Source organism: Papaver somniferum, chromosome 10 (assembly GCF_003573695.1).
Source record: "Papaver somniferum cultivar HN1 chromosome 10, ASM357369v1, whole genome shotgun sequence".
Classification (NCBI taxonomy): domain Eukaryota; kingdom Viridiplantae; phylum Streptophyta; class Magnoliopsida; order Ranunculales; family Papaveraceae; genus Papaver; species Papaver somniferum.
The window spans coordinates 146,874,658-146,896,922 of NC_039367.1; the positions used below are offsets into that span (position 1 = coordinate 146,874,658).

General features: G+C 36.7%; 3 protein-coding genes across 3 annotated transcripts; 2 read left to right on the plus strand and 1 right to left on the minus strand.

Annotated features, from left to right (window-relative positions):
- Positions 1-5,208: 5,208 nt before the first annotated feature.
- Positions 5,209-7,552, plus strand: LOC113317286. Its single transcript, XM_026565424.1, has one exon. The coding sequence runs from the start codon at positions 5,383-5,385 to the stop codon at positions 7,261-7,263; it is 1,881 nt and encodes a 626-aa protein (XP_026421209.1). The 5' UTR covers positions 5,209-5,382; the 3' UTR covers positions 7,264-7,552.
- LOC113316445 lies at positions 7,529-13,195 on the plus strand. The gene is made up of 16 exons (XM_026564622.1): positions 7,529-7,537; positions 7,660-7,722; positions 8,168-8,335; positions 8,912-8,967; positions 9,079-9,253; positions 9,587-9,688; positions 9,863-9,934; positions 10,553-10,669; positions 10,873-10,950; positions 11,074-11,136; positions 11,225-11,321; positions 11,691-11,769; positions 11,845-12,053; positions 12,342-12,487; positions 12,585-12,707; positions 12,794-13,195. Exons 1-16 carry the CDS (start codon positions 7,529-7,531, stop codon positions 12,941-12,943), a joined length of 1,707 nt encoding a protein of 568 aa, XP_026420407.1. The 3' UTR covers positions 12,944-13,195.
- Positions 13,196-13,313: 118 nt separating this feature from the next.
- Positions 13,314-15,808, minus strand: LOC113317287 (auxin-responsive protein IAA2-like). The gene is made up of 7 exons (XM_026565425.1): positions 15,741-15,808; positions 15,599-15,638; positions 15,066-15,517; positions 14,516-14,802; positions 13,877-14,024; positions 13,691-13,755; positions 13,314-13,600 (listed from the first exon to the last, which is right to left on the minus strand). Exons 3-7 carry the CDS (start codon positions 15,503-15,505, stop codon positions 13,551-13,553), a joined length of 990 nt encoding a protein of 329 aa, XP_026421210.1. The 5' UTR covers positions 15,506-15,517; positions 15,599-15,638; positions 15,741-15,808; the 3' UTR covers positions 13,314-13,550.
- Positions 15,809-22,265: the final 6,457 nt, after the last annotated feature.

A 22,265-nucleotide genomic window follows, 5' to 3' on the forward strand; every position in this document is an offset into this window, starting at 1 on the left:
TGGACATCATATTCGGAGTCAAACTAATCATATGGATAGAAAAAGGAGATGGAAATAGAAAAATGTAGATGGTTTTGATGTTAACCAAATGATCGATGTTTCACATATCTGTCTGAAGGCCACTGCCAGGACGAACCTGTCCTAATGGACTAAGATACCGGTCTGACTAATATCAACACAACTGGCATATAAAAGGGAACCAGTGGTCAATAACTTAAATCTAGATCAACAAACTGGCAAATACAAGGGAACCAACAGTTGACTACACAGAACAATAACCATGTTTTTTTTTTTTTTTTTTTTAACAGCATGAATAGATCTTTTTGATCCAAGCGCATGCTTCTTGTCAGCAGATTACACGATAGTTCCCACGGGTCCTGCAGTCCACGCTTGCTTAGGCGACGGAAACAGGGAGAACACACGCGTATTTCTATCCAAGTGTTAATATTTATTCCGATTGGTCTAATTGGTCCGGTCTCAACTTTTTTTTTTATATGGTAACTCAATCACTCTAATTCACCCTAGCAGTGGTAACAACTTGAATCGTGTGCCCCACCTAATCACTTTGAGAAACATAGTTTAAAATGAAAAAATAAAATGAAAAAAAGAAATGAAACGGACTCAACGAGATATGATGCAACTATCATGTTATTTCTAACACCTGAGCTCTGTGCTTTTATGAATAGACTCTATAGATGTTTCCATCTAATCAGATTGGTTCCTCAACTCCTACAACCAAGATGTCCCCATCCACTTAGATTGGTTAGAGCAAACCTTAATAGGCATAAATTTCTAGGCTCTGGAGTTTACTAATTGCAACTAAAAAGTTTCTCCCATACCCCCAAACTTAAATCTAACATTGTCCTCAATGTTCTAAAGATGAAACTAAAAGCACGAATAAGGAGAAACTGTTACCATTTGAAGCGAAAGAGTTAGGGAAAGATATTACCGTGTTGCATGAGCATGGGATACCTCCCAAGAAGTGCTAAGTTTAAAGTCTTCAGCCAGACTTAGGAAAGGATTAGTCAACTCGAACCATAAAGTAACAGTCGAAATAACCGTGGGTCTTCAAAACTAAATAAAGCTGACCAAAGGAAACTGCAATGAACCAAGAAAGTGGACAAGAATAGCATGCCCTTACCTAGTTTCCTGAAAACTGTCGCTAATTGCGGTTCAGGTTCAAGTTCTATGAAAGGGTCTAAATAGAATATTTTCATTGGCTGCGTTTCTTCATAGATGGGATCCGAATCACTAGGTCTTAGAGTCTGTAAAAACTCAAATACGAACTTAGAATCACGAAGTAATAACCTAAATAATTGTGGATCCTCTAAGTCAATCAGATATGACTTACATAGTTGACCACAGTGAGAGTAGTGGTCATTCTTAGGAAAATGTGTCGATTCTATTAACCTAAAGTACTTAGGCTTAGTCTCAGTACTTAATATTCGACTCATTTGAAACGTTCCCACAGTTGGAAGAAAAATATTTGGTGGGAAAACAAAGTCAATCTGGGTATCATAGCCTGGGCAAACCACATCAACCAGAGAATGGGTTTCTAATAACTGAACTCCTTCATGGACATCATTAGGCTCGGGAAAACGAGTATGAAGGTAATCTTGTAAAATGTTCGAGGCACAGATATCAAGTCCTAAGTGTGGGGACTTTCTGAGAGTTAAAGGTAAGGCACTAGGGAAGTGATAATCACCCCCAAACTTAGAGTTTTCAGTGTCTCTAGATAGACCTCTAATTATTTCTTGAATTTCCATATATTCAAAGTCCTTAAAATATTCAAGAGATTCTTCTAAGTTATTATCAGGTAGTGCATCTTTACTCATCTCTACGGGTCTATCTTCTTCTTCCAAGACTATTGTTTCTAAGTCGCTAAACTCTAAAACAGTATTTTCGAAACGAACCCAATCCTCTAAACCACTATCGGCTTCGTAATCAAAAGGAAAATCTACATCTTCTAAAACGGTGGTATCCCTAATCAAATCCTCGTCCTTTTGAATAGTTGAATAATCATAAAAATTATTTGGATTTGAACTAGAAATAATATAATCACTATACAGCTCAATTGGATTACTAGACTCCTGATCACTATGCCTACATATTTCAGATTCTTCATTACTGCTATCCTCATCATCATAGTACGAAGATGATTGAACCTTATCTAAATAAGTAGTGTCTTTTATTCTAACCTCGTCCTCTAAATTAGGCAAATATTCACTATTTACATCAAGGGTAAAATTGGAAACACTATTTTGGAATGTAAGATTATTTCGAGCAAGTCTTTCGTTCGTCTCAGCCATCAGCTTGAGGGATTCCTTTATAGAAAGTTCACTCATTATTGTAGTTCTTTCGTCTAGAATTACACTATTCATCTCAGCTAACTTACGCGTCGACTCAGCTAACTCCCTGAGGGACTCTTCTAAAGGAGGAATAGGAACAGAGGGATCATAAAAAGGACTACTTTTCAATAGTTTGATTGTATCCTCTAGAGACGAAGAACTAGTACTATAATCTTCTTGCTCGTAAGACTGATGCATGTGTGGATAGTAATTGGGCTCACCAGGGTATGACCCATATCCTTCCAAATGATGGCGTTCCCAACCACTATTCCCAACATGGTCATAGAAAGGATGATGTCCATATTCAAATTCAGGTCGATATTCATTGTATGGCTTCTATCATACCAGCTCGACATTCTTAAATGCAAGGGAATTCTACAACACAAACAAGGCCGACTCGACTCCACCAAAGCAAACCTAAAGATTTCTAGCAAACAAAAAGCATGATGGCTCCACTTAGATTGTTTTCTAGACCAGCTTCTATTCCTTCGAAAAGGAATTCGTTACAATTTGAGCACACCCCTCTGGAATCAATCCGAGCTAATGTAAGTTGAATCGAGGCGAGGGAAGCTTAGTAGAGCTTTGATACCCAAGGCCTCACCGCATTAGAAGGCGGCGCAGTCACGCATTCAACTCACAGAAACCATCATGAACTTTGAAGTGTGCTTAAAGAGGAACCAATATTTTTCGAACGAGTTTCCTATTAAGCTCGTTACCCTATCGGTCTCGTTCTATTCCAAATTTTAAAGCTTGGGTTCGCGTTAGGTTTCGTTTTCCTAAGGCGGGCAAGAAGGGAGCGGTGATGAAATCCGAACCCTTATCTTGTATTGGCCAGGCCTTTCCCTTTACTAGGAATTTAAAAACAGTCCAAATTCGTCCTCAATCAATGAATCACCTTAAGGAATACAGTAACTCGCTTACAGGAGATTCGCGAGTGTTTCGATGGACTTACCTCCCGTACCATACGGGGGATGAACCGTTGAAGTCGACTCGGGCCACGACTCCTATGTCATGTACGAACCCGAGGGGCCAAGACGATATAGTAATCGTCGTCCTTCCCTGCACACAGTTTATATAATTTTTTTTTGTTTTGTTTAATAATACCCTTCCGTAGGGTTAAAAAAAATAATTTCCAATTGTTTAAAGTCCAAAGTCCAAAATAAATAAAAAAAAATTACAGTTTTCCTCACACACTCTAAAAAAAAATTTAAAAATTAAATCCTAAAATTGTCCTTTTTTCTTCTCTTTTCGCTTTTCTCTTTAAGCTTTTTCCTCTCCAAGTCCTTAGTGCTCCACTTCGAACCTGTAAATCAAAGAAAAAAAGACAAAGTAAAAAGGAACAAATAATAAAAAAATAAACCTAAAAAAAATAAAAATAAATCTATATACAAGTCCGCGTCGGCGGCACCAACTATAATAGGTTATGCAACCATTTTTTCAGCTGCATAATAGATTATGTAGTCACTTTTGTATTTGCAAAACAAATCATGCAGTCATTTCTTTAGACACACAACAGAATTTTGGACATATTAACTGACCCAAACGTCACTGAACCAAGGTTAATTAAGAATATGACTCATCCAAATTCTTAACTTGAAAAACATTGCAACAACACACACGTACGTAGTACATATCAGTCTCAATCGATACGTCGATACAAATAGTGCAGAGACTAATCAACGATGCCCAGTAGACACCGCCTACATGCTTAATTAAAGACAACCAAAAGAAATACACGCTGCTTATTGATAGCTAATAATTAAATTCTAACTTGATATTTCAGATCCTCACATTAGCTGCAGGTAGCTAATTATGGTTGGACGATAATTCCATTGAAATACTATTCACTGCATTTCCTCGAATAATGATGAACCGAGAGCTGTAGTTGATGATGCCAGAGTGGTAACGGTCTTGTAACAGCACCTACACAACATTAACGAAGGAGCGCACCCCATCCTAAAGAATCATTTATGAAGTCTCGTGAGTCATGTATTGATAGTTGAATAGTACTTGCATTGCATATTACATATTTTATAAAAAAAAATGAAAAAAACAAACATGCAAGCTATCGAAAATTTCAAATTTCCCGTTATTCAGGATAAATTTGCAAATCTCAATATCTAAGTTTTTCTGAGATTAAATACACGGGTTTGTAAATCTAGTTTGGCTAATCATAAATCTCTAATTGAAATTTGTTTTGAGAGAAAATCAAATTTTGATGTAAAACAGGATCTGGGTTTTCATGAAATATTTTTTCTAAAATTTGTCTTCAAAAATCACCAGATCTGACTACTTCAAAAGAAAAATCAAGGAAAGAGAAGGGGGATCCTTTTAAGGTTGATCCTTGATGTAACTTTGTTTTGAGGCGGAAATCATATAGAAACCTCAACCACAATTTCATCCATCAAATCTGAAATTTACTTTTTTATCAAGAGATCTAGATAAAAAATCTTACCAATTTCACATCTCTCCTTGTTAAGCCATAATTACACCATCACTGATGAAGATTTTCATATGATCTCTCCAATTTAGAGCAGGCTTCAGTGATACGTTTGCAAATTCTTTTGGTGTTTCATTAGAGTTGAGAGGAAGAAGAAGAATTGAGAAGTAGCTCGGTTAAAAAAAATACCAAAATATAATTTTATAAATTCTGGACGTGAGAAAAATTTTGTGAAAGAAAATGGGTGCGCCCGTGAACATTTGGGACGGTGGGTTAGACAGTGAAAAAAGAATGAAAAATTGGTGTGACCGTGGTTTTCACTTTTGCTTACTGGGCCAAAAGCCCGGAGCTAGAATTTTTTTAAGGGGAGTTAAAAAGGAGCTAGCTGAGTCAGACACTCGGAAGATATTTGGAATTTAGGGGGGCTTGGAAAGACGCAGAATCAGACCAACTCACTAGAAAACCTCCGCAATTTTCATGGCGTCTGAATAAAAATGTCTGCTTCAACAGTCTTCGATTGAGTCATCTAATCTCCTCCTCCCAGGTTCTTATTATCATTATCTCTTTATCTATTTCCAAATAGTACTACTAATCATGTATTCTAACTTCATGAAATCTCAAGCATTTCCATTAGTTTTTAGGGTTTCAACAAGACCCATATGTCTTAAACCCTCAATCAATACTCACCCTTTCTCAAATGGGTTTTTCTTAAACCCTATGGAAGCTATCAAAACTCGAAAATTCTCATCTGGGTCTGTTAGTAGAACTAGAAATTCCTCAGTGATTAGAGCTAGGGGTTCCTCTTCTTATCAAAGAGATTTTAATGGTAATAATAGAGGTAGAAATGGAGGCAATAGAACTAATAGAGTTAGCAAATTGGAGAAAGCAAGTGCTGAAGTGTCTACTCGTTCTTCTTGGGAAGATGCTGCTGATAATTTCTTTGATAAACATGGTGGAAGAGAGTCAGTGGAGTTGATTGCTAAGGCTAGAACAGGAGGTAATGGAGAAAATCGTCAAGGAAGGATTGTGATTGAAAGGAATGAGGATAGGGTGGCTTCTGATGGAAAAGGTGAAGAAATTGGTGGTGCTGATTTTGGAGGGGATAAGGGTAGAACTAGGTATACAAGAGTGACAGATAGAGACAATGGTTCTGAAAGACGCGATTCTGGCAGATGGAATAGAGAGAATGGTTCTGAAAGACGCGAGTCTGGTAGATGGAATAGAGAGAATGGTTCTGAAAGACCTGCTGGCGGTAGATGGAATAGAGAGGGCGGTTCTGAAATGCGTGAGTCGGGGAGATGGAATAGAGAGAATGGTTCTGAAAGACCTGCTGGCGGTAGATGGAATAGAGAGGGTGGTTCTGAAATGCGTGAGTCGGGGAGATGGAATAGAGATAATGGTTCTGAAAGACCTGCGGCTGGTAGATGGAATAGAGATAATGATTCTGCAAAAGCTGAATTTGGTAGAGGGAATAGGGAGAATGGTTCTGAAAACCCTGAATTCGGTAGATGGAATAATGGAAGTTGGGGTAGAAATGCATGGAAAGAAGCTACTGAGTCGACCTTGCCGAAGATGGTAGGTGAAGGGATTTATGGAGTTGGACCTGTTTTAGCTGCGTTGTCAGCTGGAAGAAGAGAGTTCTATACTTTACATGTCCAAGAAGGTTTGGATTTGAGTAGCAATAACAAGAAGAAGAAGGACAAGAAAGGGTTCGAGAAGGTTTTGAAGATAGCTGAGAAATTGGGATTAACTGTTATACATACTCCGAAACATGATCTGAATATGATTGTGGATAATCGGCCGCATCAGGGATTAGTACTAGATGCTTCCCCATTGGAGATGGTAAGGGTACGGGAATTGGAACCTGTATCAGTTGAAGGAGAAAAGGCCCCTCTTTGGGTTGCTTTAGATGAAGTTACAGACCCTCAAAATTTGGGGGCCATTATTCGATCTTCTTATTTCTTTGGAGCTGAAGGCGTGGTACTATGTGCAAAAAATTCTGCTCCATTAAGTGGTGTGGTGAGTAAAGCTAGTGCAGGATCTCTAGAATTAATGGAGCTCAGAGATTGCAAGAATATGATGCAGTTCTTAGCATCATCTGCGGATAATGGTTGGCGGGTTCTTGGAGGATCAGTTTCTTCAAGAGCTGTTCCTTTGAATGAGGTTCCAGTGGGTGTTCCTACAATTCTTGTATTGGGAAGTGAAGGGACTGGGTTGAGGCCTTTGGTTGAGAGATCTTGTACTGACTTGATTAGAATCCCTGGAAATATTCCTGAGGATATTTCTGCTGCGGATGCTGAAGACGAAAACACTGAGCAGGTTGATCGTGCCTCCTCGGGGGAGGAATTTCGATCTTTTCTGGCCGTGGAGAGCTTAAATGTCAGTGTTGCTGCTGGTGTGCTTCTTCATCATTTGGTTGGAGTCGGTAACACCAATTCTTCAGTAGCTAACAGTGAAGTAAATGTGCTTGAGTGAGAATCATTTTTCGAATCTGTAGGTTTTTATTCTAATCTTGACAATCATATACGTCATCTTTTCTTTATTGTGCTTTGCAAGTTTTTTGTTCAGCTGTCGAGAATCATGAGTTAGAGCCAAATTAGTAGGAATAGGAATGAAATTCATCACAATTGTTAGTAATTTCAGACCGTAGTTGCAGGCATGTTGAATGCTAGAGATATAATATTGATTCTTGGCATGTCTTCTTGTTTCTCTGCCTATGTTATGGTTTAAAGAAAATAGGATGAGTCAAGTAAATTCGATATCATTAACTTGTCTCCAACAGCTGCTTTAAAGTTTCTCTTTTTCCCTGTAAAACCCTTTATCCACCTGGGAAGTTGTTAAAATGGACTGATTGTATCTGTGAACCTACAGATAGCTGTTGACATTGAAGGTAATACATTTCATAAAAAGCCTCTGCAGAAATTCACTCTTCCTGTCTTTCATATCTTGTCTGACTAAAATGGAAAACGGCAAGATGATCTAAGTTTAGTACAAAAAATTGAAAATATATGCATAAGGTTGCAAGGAAAAAAAAACCAATCAGAAGTGGTTGGAGTAGCCCGGTTTTCAATTCCACTGAAAGTTTTTTCAGTTGGCTGATAGCCCTTGTAGGCTATTAGTTGGGCATCCAAACCACCACTCATTGGCAATTAGTTTTCTAACTCTAATCTCATTTATGGAAGATCCTTGGAATCCTTTCGTCCAATGTGGGACTATTATTGAAGGTTTGATTTGGGAAGCTAGTAACAACCAAAAATAACTACCGTTATTAACGGTCTTATTTGATTCCGCAATTAAAGGAGAAGATATGTGGGTCAAAATGGTTTCATTGGCTGTCTCAGATGTTTTCTTCCATTGATGGTCGTCATATTATATATAGAAAAAACATAAATCAAATCTAGGGTTTTCTTTGTTGATTCAAGGAGAAGGAGAAGAAGAAGAAGAAGTCATATTAGCAATGTTGACATTATTCGAACTTCTTGATCCTTATCTCTTTTCAGCTAGTCAATTTTGTTGCAGTTCTGTTGCTGTTTTCATCCAGATCCAGGTATGAATCATCATTCAATGTTTGATTTGATTTCCTTGTACAAATTGAATCTTTTTGTAGAGATTTTATAATTTGAGATGTTTCTGTAATTTTAAGATCAAAATGGGGTTGACTTTTGATAAGCTGTGGCTTAATAGGAAGCTTAGCACTGCAGATTCAGAATTCGTTTGAATTTTTGATACTTTACTAGTTTAACCCATCCTCTTAACCAGCATTTGGCATATAGGGTCTGACATCAAACAATTCGATTGCTTTACTACCCGGTTTATCATCTCCTTGATTGATTAGTGATGGTTAAGAGGCTGGGTTGAAATATATATATGCGCAGCATGGTTGTTACAGCAATAAGAGGAATGTAAAAAGATCTTTAGAGTATCCAAGTTTTTTCGGGTAACTTACTGCTGAGAAGGAAAGAACTTGATGAATAAATGTTTTATTTCTTAGATTATAGGCCTTTCCTAAAAGATATTTAATCTGCAATACCATTATTGGGTAGTATTATATCTAGCTCTTTCATGTTCGCAAGCGTTGCAGGCTAAAGATTTCTAAAAGGACTGACTGTTATTTTCTGCGCAGGGATGTTTGATTTGCTTGACACTTGCTCTTGGATGGGCTTTGGCTGCTTATGTCAGGTATAAAAATCAACACATGAGATTTTTATGTCAGGTTCTGGGGGTTGTTGTAAGGGTCTTTCTAGGTATTTCCTGTTGTAATATCTGAAATCAGAGAACTGTTTTACGCAGAAAGAGAGAAGTTAAGCGTATGAGGCGTAGTTTTAAGGATGGAAATACCTTTGCATTCCTTTGCCATAATATCAATGAACTCGAGCATTCTTTTCAGAGCAAGTTACCAAGAGTGTCAGTTATCATGCCTCTAAAGGGGTTTGGAGAACACAATCTACAGAATTGGAGAAGCCAGGTCAGAATGTATGTTTGATGAAACATATTTCCTTCTTCCCTTATTGAGCATCCACATTACACAGTTTGAGTTTGAGAAAATTGGGATGGGAAAAAACAAAGGTTTAGTTAGTCTTTTTATGTTCTTTTCTCGAGTGTCACGGACAGGGCCACAGGGGATACCTTTAGTTCTTTCCTTTTTCATTTCTAGAATGTGTTCGATCATGGTTTATAGGTTTGTAAAAAATGGTCTTTAACTTGCCAGCTTTTTTTTACCATTGTTATTTTCATCTTTTTAACTAATAATTATGTTTATTGGTTCATGCCAATCTTTGTTTACGATTTTGCGATGCAGATCACTTCTCTTTATGGTGGTCCCTTAGAATTTCTGTTTGTGGTGGAAAGTACAGAAGATCCTGCCTATGAAGCTGTTTGTATGCTGCTCGAAAATTTTAATGTAAATTGTTTATCACCCATTCACCCTATTCGATTGTTGCATTGGCATGTATGTGTTGGGGTTTCAACAAGGGTTTCGGTTCTGTCTTTTGTTCTTCAGTCATGCTTTTCATTCAATGAATGACAATTACTGGTTGGATTTATTACATTTCTGGCTTGTTATGTTCATTTTCAGGATGATATCGAGACGCATATTGTTGTAGCTGGGTTGTCGACTACATGCAGTCAAAAAATTCACAATCAGTTAGTATGTAAAGTGTCTAAACCTTATCACCAAGTCTTTTGTTAGACAGCTAAAATGGTCTCGTGTTATGCATTTAGCAATTCTATGTATCAATAAGCAAATCTACCGTGTGGAAGTTATATGACTCTTTGTTGGATATATCAATTACCAGAGAATGTCCTACGTACTGAAAACTTGATTAGGAAGTTTACTGTCTTGACTTGTTAAATACATGGGCAAGTTATATGACTATTTGGCTATTTTGCAAGTTATATGACTATTTTGGCTAGAGTATTACATAAGTAAATACATGGGGAACAATCAATTCATTGCAGTCAGTACTACTGGGGAAAGACAGTACCTTGCAAAACCCGGAGCACTTACACAGTGAAAGTGGGTGATAGTTCAATTGAAGTTTCACATACCTATGAGCTTTCCGTTTTCTTCCAAGTGTTCATTTTCTGTTTTACTGTATTGATTGAGGAACACTAGATCCATGGTTTAAAGAAAGCGTTTCGGGGTGAGTGTTTTTGCGCCTCGCCCCCAAAACGTTTTGCTAGAGAGCGTACCGCTTCGCCGTTTCGCCTTTTTAAACATTGACTAGATCTTTTGTGTTTATACTCTAATGGCACTCTTGTACAGGTTGGTGTCGAGAAAATGCATAAAGATACCAAGTATGTCTTGTTTCTGGATGATGATGTTAGGCTACACCCTGGATCCGTTGGAGCCCTCACTGCTGAGATGGAAAAAAATCCCGATGTATGTTTATAGGTTCTTCCTATTACTTCGTAATTCTAGTTTTTTATTTTATGGACCATTTGTTAATTGTTTGGGCGTGTGTGTTTAAATTTATAGTTTGCTTTATGCTTATGCCAAAATCTTGGTGCCTGAATGGATTGCAGAAACCTCATTTAATCTTCATGTTATATTTTTGCACTTAACTTTGTGGCATCTATGTGCAGATATTTATTCAAACTGGATATCCTCTTGATTTGCCTTCTGGAACTTTTGGAAGCTATTGCATTTATGAATATCATATGGTATGGGAAAACACTTTGTACTGAACTTGAGATGTTTATATGATTATTTGAGTCTAGTCTCTGATCGTCTGATGTTATCTTTCTTGGGTTTTCTGATGTTATCTTTCTTGTGTTTAAACCCAGCCTTGCTCGATGGGGTTTGCTACTGGTGGGAAAACCTTCTTTTTGTGGGGAGGATGCATGATGGTAAAATCTCAAATCTCTTTTAAGTATGGCTATGTCGTACTTGAGCTCGATTTTAGTTCTTATCATGTTTTTGATATATATTTTTCAGATGCATGCAGATGACTTCAGAAAGGACCTGTATGGCGTAGTCACCGGACTCAGAGATGGTGGATACTCTGATGATATGACTCTAGCAGCAATTGCAGGTACAACTGGGTGCTCTATATTTGCCAGTTTAGTTATAGTACTTCTAGGTGCTCTATAACTCCACATTTATTGAGTGAAGAATCATGAATGGTACTGATGCTAGTGTATAGGAAGGCAAAGTGTAGAGTACCCTTTTAAATCCTTGCAACGTTTAACTGCAAGAGATTGCAACTGAAACTGCAGTAATCTAATAACATGTCTGATCTGATTTGTGTTTTGTCCTTATTTTGATTTCCATTTCTTAAGTATGTAGTTGGCAAAGATGTTTATTTTCATTTTTTAACCTTTACTCATATAAGAATCTTATCTGCGAAGAAATTAGCACTGGCCATCCTCCTATCTTCATTTTGATCAAAATGCTTTTGCAGGTCAACATAAGAGGCTCATCACATCACCTCCGGTTGCCGTCTTCCCCCACCCTCTTGCAAGTGATCTTAGTTTCCCAAGGTATTTATATTGTTCAAGAACAATTACGTCTTGCATTTTTCAGGTTAACTAATTGCTCTTTGTTTTTTCTTGTAGGTATTGGAATTATTTAAGGAAGCAGACATTTGTACTTGAATCGTACATCAATAGAGTCAACTGGATCATGAATCGTGCTTTATTTGCCGTTCACTTCTACTTATCATGGGGATTTGTTGCACCATACATCATGGCAATGATTCATACAGCAGCAGCATTACGAGTATATTTCAGAGGTTATTCATTTGATGGAACCTCTGCCACTGGTGGTGAGCAAACTAATTTTCCCTTTTAGGTAGGTTTGATTCAGTTGACATTCCTTATAAAGGAACCTCTGCAGAAAACAATATGATATATGACATTGCCAGGACAGACCTGGTACCCGGGACTATACAACAGCGAAGCCTTTAGGCCCAAACCTGTTGGTGTAGGCTAGAAATGAAACCCAACCAAGTAAAAGTATTATATGCAGCAGAAACGAATGAGATGGATGGTGAAATTGCTTTGCTTTATGAAGTTCATAATGCTAACAATATCTGTTAACTGCTTTGTCCTAGGGTTGGTACTTGTGGGTTGTTTAGCGATATCCACTTTGATAGAACTTTTTTCAATGTGGAACCTGACGAAGGTTGAGATTCAGCTCTGCAACGATTTGTCTCCAGAAGGACCTCCTGTTTCCCTTGGTTCTTATAACTGGGTACTTGTAAGTAATCCACTAGATAAGTTCAGTTTGAAATTGTCCAAGGCAGTAATGTATACTGTAGTTTATGCAGCCTCCTGATCGTACTGTTTTTTAACAGATCTTTCTTGCAATGCTGGTAGACAACTTCTTGTACCCTATATCAGCAATAAAATCTCATTTCGGTCAGTCTATCAATTGGTCTGGTGTTCGATACCACTTGAGGAATGGAAAAATTAGCAAGGTATGTGCTAGGAGTGCAACTTCTCGTTTATTCTTGCAGTCTCAGTACAAATTTGCTAACTATTGAAGTGGAAACTGTAAATCTAGATTGACAGAAAGAAAGAATCGGCATTCAGGTATTCAGATTTGGCAGGAAAATATCTCTATGGATACAAAGGAGCTAAAAATGCGTCATTCATCAGTTACTTGACAGGAGGTTTGGTACGACGGCACCAACGCAGGCAATCCCAAGATTAAACAAAGACGATTGTGAAAAGATATAGTTCTGGTAAATCATATCGTACAACACCTTTTTGTGAATGTCTACACTAGGTTTACTTTTCCTTTGTTTCATTCTTTCTATTGAATTTATTTGATTCTTAATTTGAATTTCCGATACTTTTCCACTGCCCAAATTCATTGTAACAACACAGATTAACTGTAATTTAGACAATCCAGTTGTTTAAAAATTGTCATGTAAGATAATTCTCAATTAAAACCTTCTGTGCATTTTTTGGATCTATCTTTTGTGCTAATCATGCAGTCTGGCATCCCAAGCAATTTGCTGAATCAGTTCAGGGTTCATAACAAGATATTAACATATAGCAAGCTTTAGTTAAAATTTATATTTTCTGTAGAACTATTCCTTTCTATTATGACAGACAAGATTCTTGGAGTTCTTTTGCATCGTCTATGAAGTATCAATGTAGCTCTAATCTCTCTACGAACCATTAATAACAGAAGATTACACAAATTTCTTCCATCCACAAAAGAGAAACTATTCAGAAGTCTGTAACTACGCCACCGATCTTTGTTAGGCGAGAGCTGAAAATTAAACTTCTAACAGCGAGAATCCTCCTAGCCTTCATTTAACTGCAGAGGCGCGAATTGTACTGTCTTGCTTACTGCTGCAAACTGAGATTAAACAAGATGTAGCCTTAGATATCAAACCAAGAGGAGGAGAAACAAGGCGATTGTTCACCAGGTGGTAAGAAGTGAACTTACGGCATAATGTAGAAAGTTCAGAGCTCTTCAATACACGCAACCTCTTTACTGTGGAAGCAAACATACTGCAATTTCGAAACATAACACTAAAATCAGGAACACACAAACAACTCAAAGTAACTTTAAAAACGAATCTCATTTGGATATAGTAAATGAAGCAGAAGTTTAATAAGATATGATGCTTACTCCCATGGGACATCACCAACCAGCATCCTATCTCCTTCATTATCCTCATAAACCAGAGTATATTCTCCGCCACAGTCTAATAAACCCGTAATTGCTTTAACTTCAACTTTCTTGTTATGAATTCCACAGCTAGAAGTGTCTCTTTCAGCTAAACAAAGTTGTAAAACAAAACCCATTTAGTCCCATGTTAACAAAAATTCATGCAAAACAACAATTGCAACTAACCCGTCGTTATTCCGTTACACAAAACCAACTAACCCATCTCATAAAACTTGATAAAATTAAACATTCATTTGCCAACCTTAAAATTTTCAACTATCTCAATCCAATCCAGACCTTACACAAGAAATATGAGTTCAGTCACAAACCTAAAACTACCAGTTCTGAGAACAGGAGCTCAGCATTCAAAAGCAAGGGAGAAAAAAAAACGGGTCATTACGGCATATACTGGACTATCCAAGTAGTACCACCTAAACTAACCAAACTTATCATGCCAAGAATTTGCTTTATAATGTTATATTCTAATCAAGAAACAAAAAGATTGTGATAAACACCAAACAATTTCAATCAAGTATCCAAAATCAGGGTGATCATACAGAAACATTTGGATTCTGGAATGAACAGATTAAGAAGTACTACCTGCAAGAAGAGATCTGAAGAGCTCATCAACAGCAAAAGAAAGCTTATCATAACTATCATAAGCATCAATATCAACTTTCCTTCCAATTGGAACTCCATCCATGTTGATCTTCACAAACAAACCTTTCCTCCTGCAATTTTCTGGAGGCTTCACACAATTCTCCTTGGGCATCTTTCCCTTCTCTAATTCAGCAACTTGCTTTGTTGCAGAATTTGAAAGATTTTTCCTATATGACCGAATTGGTGGCCATCCAACAACTGGTGCAGCAGCAGCAGTAGTACTAGTCCTGAATTTTTCCATTTAGCAACAACAATAAAGCAAGACCCACATCAGATAATCACTAAACAGTATCAAAATCCTCACAACAGAATCAAAATCTTCTAAACAGAATCAAAATATCCTGAAACCAACAACATAAAAGCAGCAAGTACAAAAAGAGAAGCTCTTTTCAGTTTTGGGAAAGAGTCAAGCACAAAAAGCCAAAAACAAACAGCTTTGATAAATGAAAAACGAAGATAAAAAATGTTGCATAAAGAAAAAGTGAAGTACCTTTTCTGGGAAATACTGTTGTTTGCAGCTGTAATTGTTGCAGCAGCAGGAGTTGCTGCTGCAAAACATGCCTTGTTATTGTCAGTCTTGTTGTTGTTCTGCAACTCTACTGCTTTTTCAGAACATCCTGCACAAAGATTTTGTTGTGGGGTTGCTGCTGCAAAATCAAGATACTGCTTCTGCTGAGTATGAAAAATTATAGGAGATGGACCAGATGGTGTTGTTGATGAAGAGTTAGAACACCATGGAAATGAAAGATTCTGGTTGCTGTAGTTGTGGGTTCCTGATGAGTTCATGTAGTTATGCACTTGATGATGATGATGAACTTGATCATCACCTGGTGGACCTAAAGTCAGTTCAAGCTTCTTCTCTTCAGCAAAATCATGATTTTCTCTTAACATCCATTGATGATACTGTTCTGATGAACTTCCTCCTTCCATTACTTTACTTAACTGCAACACAGAAATGGCAATATCCTTGATCAGAGAAAGAGAGATGAAAGTATAGTAAAGAGAGAGATGAGAAGTACATACCTTAACAAGAAGAGATGCAAAAGAACCAAACCTCAAGTGGCTGCTGAAATCATCAAATTCAGTGGTTACTCACAACATGAAAACAACAAGAAACCCATACCCCATACCTCACCAAACAACACACTAAAACAAGAACACTTACCAAAAATTGCTCAGCTCAAAATTTTCCTCAAAACCCAATAAATAACTAAAAAACAGTACTACGAAAGAAAAAAGAATGGGAGAGACAAACAAAAACCAAAATGCTTTGCTTTTTCTTGTGTCACCAGACTTATTAAGGAAAGTGTGATGAAAAGAAAAGATAAAGAAATAAACAAATAAATAAAAGAGGGTTTGGATTCCTGCACTTGAAAACAGAATTTTTAGAACCTTATTCACGCAACCAACCAAAACTCTGTTATGACACACAAATCTAAAAACAAACAAAGGTTTACAAAAGCCAATAACGTTGTTGTTGTTGTTATTATTGCTGTTGGGTGTGAAGAAGAGATAAAGTGTGAAACTGCTTACACAATGTAATGTTTGTTTGTTACTACCAAAATTATATAACTCTTTTCAATTGCAACTTCCTTTTTATCTTCCCGTGACACACAACACAACCCAACACAATTCTCTTTTGTATATGGGGGAAGAGTTTTAAGACAAGAATGCTCTAAATGTTTGTTTATAAATGGGTGTATGATGGTTAGAATTGCTTATGTACATTGTTAGGAGTTCAAGTAAACATGGTTAGTGGCTGCTGAGATATGGTTGTCTTTGCTTTGCTTTTGAATCTTTTGAAAAATGCACGTGTTCAGCAGAACAACATTTTTTTTGTTTATATGTGTATCTTGGATCTCATATTTAGGAATTACTGGCTAGTCCAGGAATGAGGGAATCGGTTACTGGTTAGTCCACTCCCAGAATTGATTTATCCTCTGGTCCAAAAACATGTTTTTGGACCAGAAACTTTATCCCCTAGTCCATCCACGTGCGGTTTATACAAGACCAGTTTTCAAATATTCCCAACATACCCTTCTGCAACTCAAAGTGACGAACATAAAACCAAGTCAGTTTCTTTCCTCTTTTTTTTTTCTCAGATCGGTTTCTCTCACTCTGCGTTTTGGATAGAATCAATTTCTGGTACTGTTTTTCAATCATCTTCATCTGAGCTTCGAATTAGGTTCTTCTGAGTTTCGAATTAGGTCATCTGAGCTTCGAACCAAGGTATTTATCCTTTCAATCATCCTTTTCTGTTGTTGTTCTAGAAATCTTGATGAATTATTAGGTTTATTCTGATCCGATTTCTATCAGGATAATTGTATATGATGTACATTGTTATCTTTTTATGATTTCATTTTATGATTTCTGTTTTATGATGATTTACAATGTCAATTCAGTTTCGAAGTAATTTCCGTTCGTTTTCTAAGTAATTTTCGTGATTTTTGTGTGTTTCAGTTAGGTATTTGAGCTTCGAATTAGGTTTATCTCAGATTCGAACAAGGTATGATTTCTTTTTATGATTTCTGTTCTGTTTTTTTGTAATCTGATTTTTTGTATTTTCTACGTTTTTCTGCTGCTCTTTTGTTTAGTTTTCATTAGACAGATCGTGTAGTATGTATTACCAATACGTACTGCATATAGCGTGCTCTCTTTTCATTCTGCAGTAGATGCCAATACATATGAATATGAGTCAGTACATGTCAATACGTCCTGCATATAGCATGCTCTTTTTTCATCCTGCAGTAGATCCCAATACATATCAATATGAGTCAGTACATGTCAATGCGTACTGCTTATAGCATGTCAATACAAAGACTCTTTTTGTTTCATCTCAGTACATGTCATTTTTTACAGGGTTAACATGTCTGACGTTGCTCCCAAACCAGACTTCTCCATCTATTCTCTTGTATACCATAAGCAATATCATTTTGCGTATGAGGTTACATCGTTTTCAACTTTAGAGGAGTTGAAATTTTGCATCTGTAATATGTGGAGCTGGTTGACTCCATCGACTATTCTGGTTAACTATTTCCAGAATCAAGCGATAGTTCCTATTCTTGCCGATGTAACACTCCAGGGCATCTCTGCATTACATTCTTCAAATCAATCAGCTTTCTTTGATTTTCACGTGGATGTAATTTCAAATGGCGCATCTAGGCGTATGGAAGTTGACAGTAATGCAGACTTAGTTGTCAGTGCAAAGAATAATTATTTGAAAGAAGGTAAAGAAGCCCCAAGAGTGTTTTTTTCCAGATGGTTGGGATAAGATTTTTGATGATACATATCAATTATTCTATGGTGGTGTTGATGTCGTACGTATAGCATGCCAAAAATACTGCATGAGAACTGGATATGAGGTAATTAAGAAGAAGAATGACCTTGAGAGATTCACCGCCGTATGTAGTGTGAAAGGTTGTTCATGGAAGCTTCACGCAACTGCCATTGGTAGTTCTATTGATGTTTTTAAGATAAAGGAATATGTGGGATGGCACACCTGTGACGGTGGTTATATGTTGAAGAATCCAAGAGTTACAAAAAAACTCATGAACAGTCTAATTCATGAGATGGTCAGGTAAAACCCTCGCATAACACCAGCAGAGATCATAGATTATCTTAAAGTTTGTGGTGGCATTGAAATACAGTATCACCATGCATAACATGCAATTGAGTTGTCGCATAAACATATTTTTGGTAATGATGTGAATTCGTACACTGATCTTGCTTGGTGGGTGAATGATGTTTGGGAAACAAACCCTGGGTCATTTATTGATTTCGATTTCAATGATGCTACAAAAAGATTCAATAGACTTTTTCTTTGCTTTGGAGCTTGTATAGAGGGATATAAACTATGTCGTCCCATGATTTTCTGTGACTGTACATTTCTCACTGGAACTTTTAAAGGAGGTCTCATGGAAGCAACATGTCTTAATGGCAATCAAGGTAACTTTTTTTTTTTTTTTTTTTTTTGATATGTAGTGTATGGTAGTTAGATCACTCATATTGACCTTACTTCACCATCTGACAATGAGTATTGACCATACTACATACTACATATTGACCTTACTGAGTATGAGATAAACAATACTGCATGTGAAAATGTAGTGTCAATCAGTTGCTTAACATGTCATTATGTAGTGTCAGGTTTTCACATATCAACAAAGAGGTAAACCATACTGCATGTCAATATGTAGTGTCAATATTAGTTGCTTAACATAACTAGTAATTCCTTTTTGCAGGATTTTATCCGCTTGCGTTTGCTTTAGTACCCGGTGAAGACAATATCAGCTGGGAATGGTTTTTCAAGAAACTGAAGGAGGCTTTGAATGATGATCGCCCAATCACTTTTATGACTGACCCAGGTGAAGGGTTGGTTAAATATATTCCCAAAGAGTTCCCTGATTCTCATCAAAGATATTGTTACTTCCATTTGGACAAAAACTTACCTATCGCAAAGTCTGACGAAAAGTATAAGGAAGTGATTGATGCTTTTCGAAAGGCGACATATGCTCTTTCTCCTGCAACATACGAGGAAGGTCTTCAAGAAATGGTTAATTTGGGAAGGCCTTGGGTTGCTGACTACTGCCGCAACATTCCAAAAGAAAAGTGGTCCAGTGATTTCTTCAAGGGCTGTAGTTATGGTTACACTTCATCTAGCGTTGCTGAATCGTTCAATAGATGTATTAACCAAGAGAAGAAATTACCTGTGTGTGCGTTCGTTGACTCGATCCGGTTTGTATCAGTTTCCTTAGTCACAGTACAAGCTTATATTAGTTTTCTTTTTGTAACAGTATTAGCATATATGTTCTGTTAATCTACGTATACTTTTAGTATAATAGACTTGCTATTCCCTTGTCGTGTAGGATACGTATGATGGAAATGATGTCAGAACGTCGTGAAGAGAGTCTCTTGATGGACCCACAACTGCTAACCCCTACGTATCAAGCCTTGATTCAACTACACATCCAAATTGGCCGTCCCTGGAAATTTAGCCAGTCAGATGCTAATCGTTATGAAGTGCATTCTCCAAGGTTAGCGTTTACCCCTAAACTCTATCATCTAAATGTTATTTACTTTCTCTTTCTTTTTTTTAAGTACCATGTTTCTGTGAGAACATATAAATATGTACTGTGTATATTAGGTATACTGAAAAATAACACATGAATATGTACTGTGCAGATCTCATATGGTAGATCTAGAGAGAAAAACTTGTACTTGCCAACGATGGCGCGTTTATGGTTTTCCATGCTCGCACGCTACTGCAGCTATTACTAGATCTGGAGGAAGGATTCTTGATTACGTTGAAGATTATTTCAAAGTTACCACTTTTCGTAAGCTATATTCAATAGCTATTAGACCCGTTCCTAACCACGACAGGTATGTGTCTTTAATCAGTACATTTTCATATTTTGCATAAAAATATGTAATGGTAGATACCACTTACACATGTAATAGAAATTGAAACTGTCAACATAAACCTACTTACATATGGATGTTACATACTGATATGTAATGGTAGATACCACTACATTTTTTGATATTTGTTTTTTCAGGAACAATATACCATGTACATATTCATATGTAGTTGTGGTTCATTCCATTTATATAATACTGTTTTTTTCTCACAGGCCTGATGAGTATCACGTAGACGATATCGTTCTCCCAGCAGAAGTAATTAGGTCTCCACCAGGCAGGAAAAAGGGGAAACGTATTAAGTCTGCATATGATACTAGTAGAAAATCTGTCAAGTGTTCAAACTGTAATTTGAAGACTCATCACAACAAGGAAACATGCAATCTTATCCGACAGTATGAACTTTCTGAAGAATGATTTTGTGTCAGGTATGTATTTCAGTCAGATACATATTAATGTCTTAATTAAGCAAGTATGATACAATACAATGTACTTTTAAGCAAGTAGTGTTCTGATTTCTCTTTTTCTTTTATCACAGGCTTGAACGTGCAGCAGAATGTTATATCGATGATGTTGCCAGATTCCTTTTCCACAATTCTTTCCTCTAGTCCTTGTTCTATTCTACCGTTTTTCTTTTTGATTTTGTCAGTACCAACTGAATTTGGTTAATAAGTATTTCATTTACAGTACATACATTACAAGTGTACTGAAAATACTGTTTTTGTTGTTTTTTAGAACATCTTTTGGTTTTTGAAACATTATAAGTCTATCAAAATGTAGTTATTGTAGTTATTTTCGAATAATGAAATATGTTGTTAAGTCTATCAAAATGTCAGTATCTATCACAGTAGTGAAGTATTTACATACTGAAATTACATGTCAGTATTGTAGTGTTAGTATCTACCACTACATACTGATATGTAGTGGTTGTATTGTAACCATACTAGATGTTTGTAACAAGAAAACAATCAAATATGTACTGGTTTGTGGTTTAACCATCTTCCACTAAGATTATTTAAAACATATCATAATTACAATTCCACAAAAACTTTTGTGGTTTCAATCAGGTTAGTACATATTAAAGAAAACAATCAGTACTTACTGATATGTAGTGGTTAGTTTAATTATGATATGTGGTTTTCCAGCTGATTCACCATCTTCACGGGGGTCGAGGGGGAAGCGCCCCCTCGTATCAACAACACAAAATCATGTTTAAGTAACACAATTGAAATATCACTACATTAAAGTTAAACCCAAATTCAAATTAAAAATCACTACATATTAAATATACCAAAAAAAACATGTTTGGAAAAGCTATATGTTTTTGAACATTCTTGAACTCATGAAATGAAATGTAACCAAGAATAAAAAGAAAAGAAAATAGGTAAATAGTGATATGTACTGTCAGATTACTTTTAGCAAGTAAGACTATTTTTGTGTTATCTGCCAACTGATTTCTGGTGGAGATGCTTTCAGCAATTTGCATGCTAACGGGACCCTTTTGTTACGAATCTTCGCTTGCACTTCTTCATCATCTCCCAAAGGCACTCCCACATATTTTCTTTTTCACTTCATCTTCATAAAATGCATCACAAACAGTAGACAGTCTGGCGATCCCCCTTGTTGAGGTGCTTCACATTCATTCACTATTACATTATTCATTGTTACTTTGTTCTTCTCCAGCAAGTACACGTTGATAGGTACGTACATGTAATCTGCCATTTTACAGGCGTGTGGATAACAAATACCTCTCCATTCAGCCTTAGAAGAATTGTAGTGGTTGAACACCATTTTTTCGCAGTCATACTCAAGTAGCGTCCAATGAAGATTGTGGTGGCACATTGGTACAAGAATCTTCTTGATACTTTCATCCATCTCCAATATTGGTTTGTAAATAGAATCATGTGCTGCTCCTTTGAGGTTATCCGAGAACTCGACATTGTACTGAAAACATGGATGTACTTGAAATAGTTTATATCTAATTTTGTTTTATGCAATATCGATATGTAGTGTACCTACCCCTACATACTTTTTTAATTTTTGAATATGTGTTGTAGTAAATATGCAGTGTAAGATAACAACTTACCCAAGCGGACGGATCCAGATGCAACACAGGCAAGTATTTCCTGTATACTTCGTGCATCGGTTGCTCATTCTGAAATTTGGTGTTAAGCTTGTATTGTGCGTAGTTGAGAAGATCTTGTTCTAATAAATCGTTCTGCACCAAGTCATCAACTGTAGTTCCACTTACACAAAGACCACCTTCTCCCACTCT

Excerpts from the sequence above, each read along its gene's own strand:
- LOC113317286 (XM_026565424.1), top strand. The coding sequence starts at position 5,383 with ATGTATTCTAACTTCATGAAATCTCAAGCATTTCCATTAGTTTTTAGG.
- LOC113316445 (XM_026564622.1), top strand. Across the intron at positions 12,054-12,341 it reads TGGAACCTCTGCCACTGGTG|GGTTGGTACTTGTGGGTTGT; the intron begins GTGAGCAAACTA and ends GCTTTGTCCTAG. Across the intron at positions 12,708-12,793 it reads GGAATGGAAAAATTAGCAAG|ATTGACAGAAAGAAAGAATC; the intron begins GTATGTGCTAGG and ends CTGTAAATCTAG.
- LOC113317287 (XM_026565425.1), bottom strand. The coding sequence starts at position 15,505 with ATGGAAGGAGGAAGTTCATCAGAACAGTATCATCAATGGATGTTAAGA. Across the intron at positions 13,756-13,876 it reads GTTGGTGATGTCCCATGGGA|TATGTTTGCTTCCACAGTAA; the intron begins GTAAGCATCATA and ends TCGAAATTGCAG. Across the intron at positions 13,601-13,690 it reads TGAACTTTCTACATTATGCC|TTTGCAGCAGTAAGCAAGAC; the intron begins GTAAGTTCACTT and ends GTTTAATCTCAG.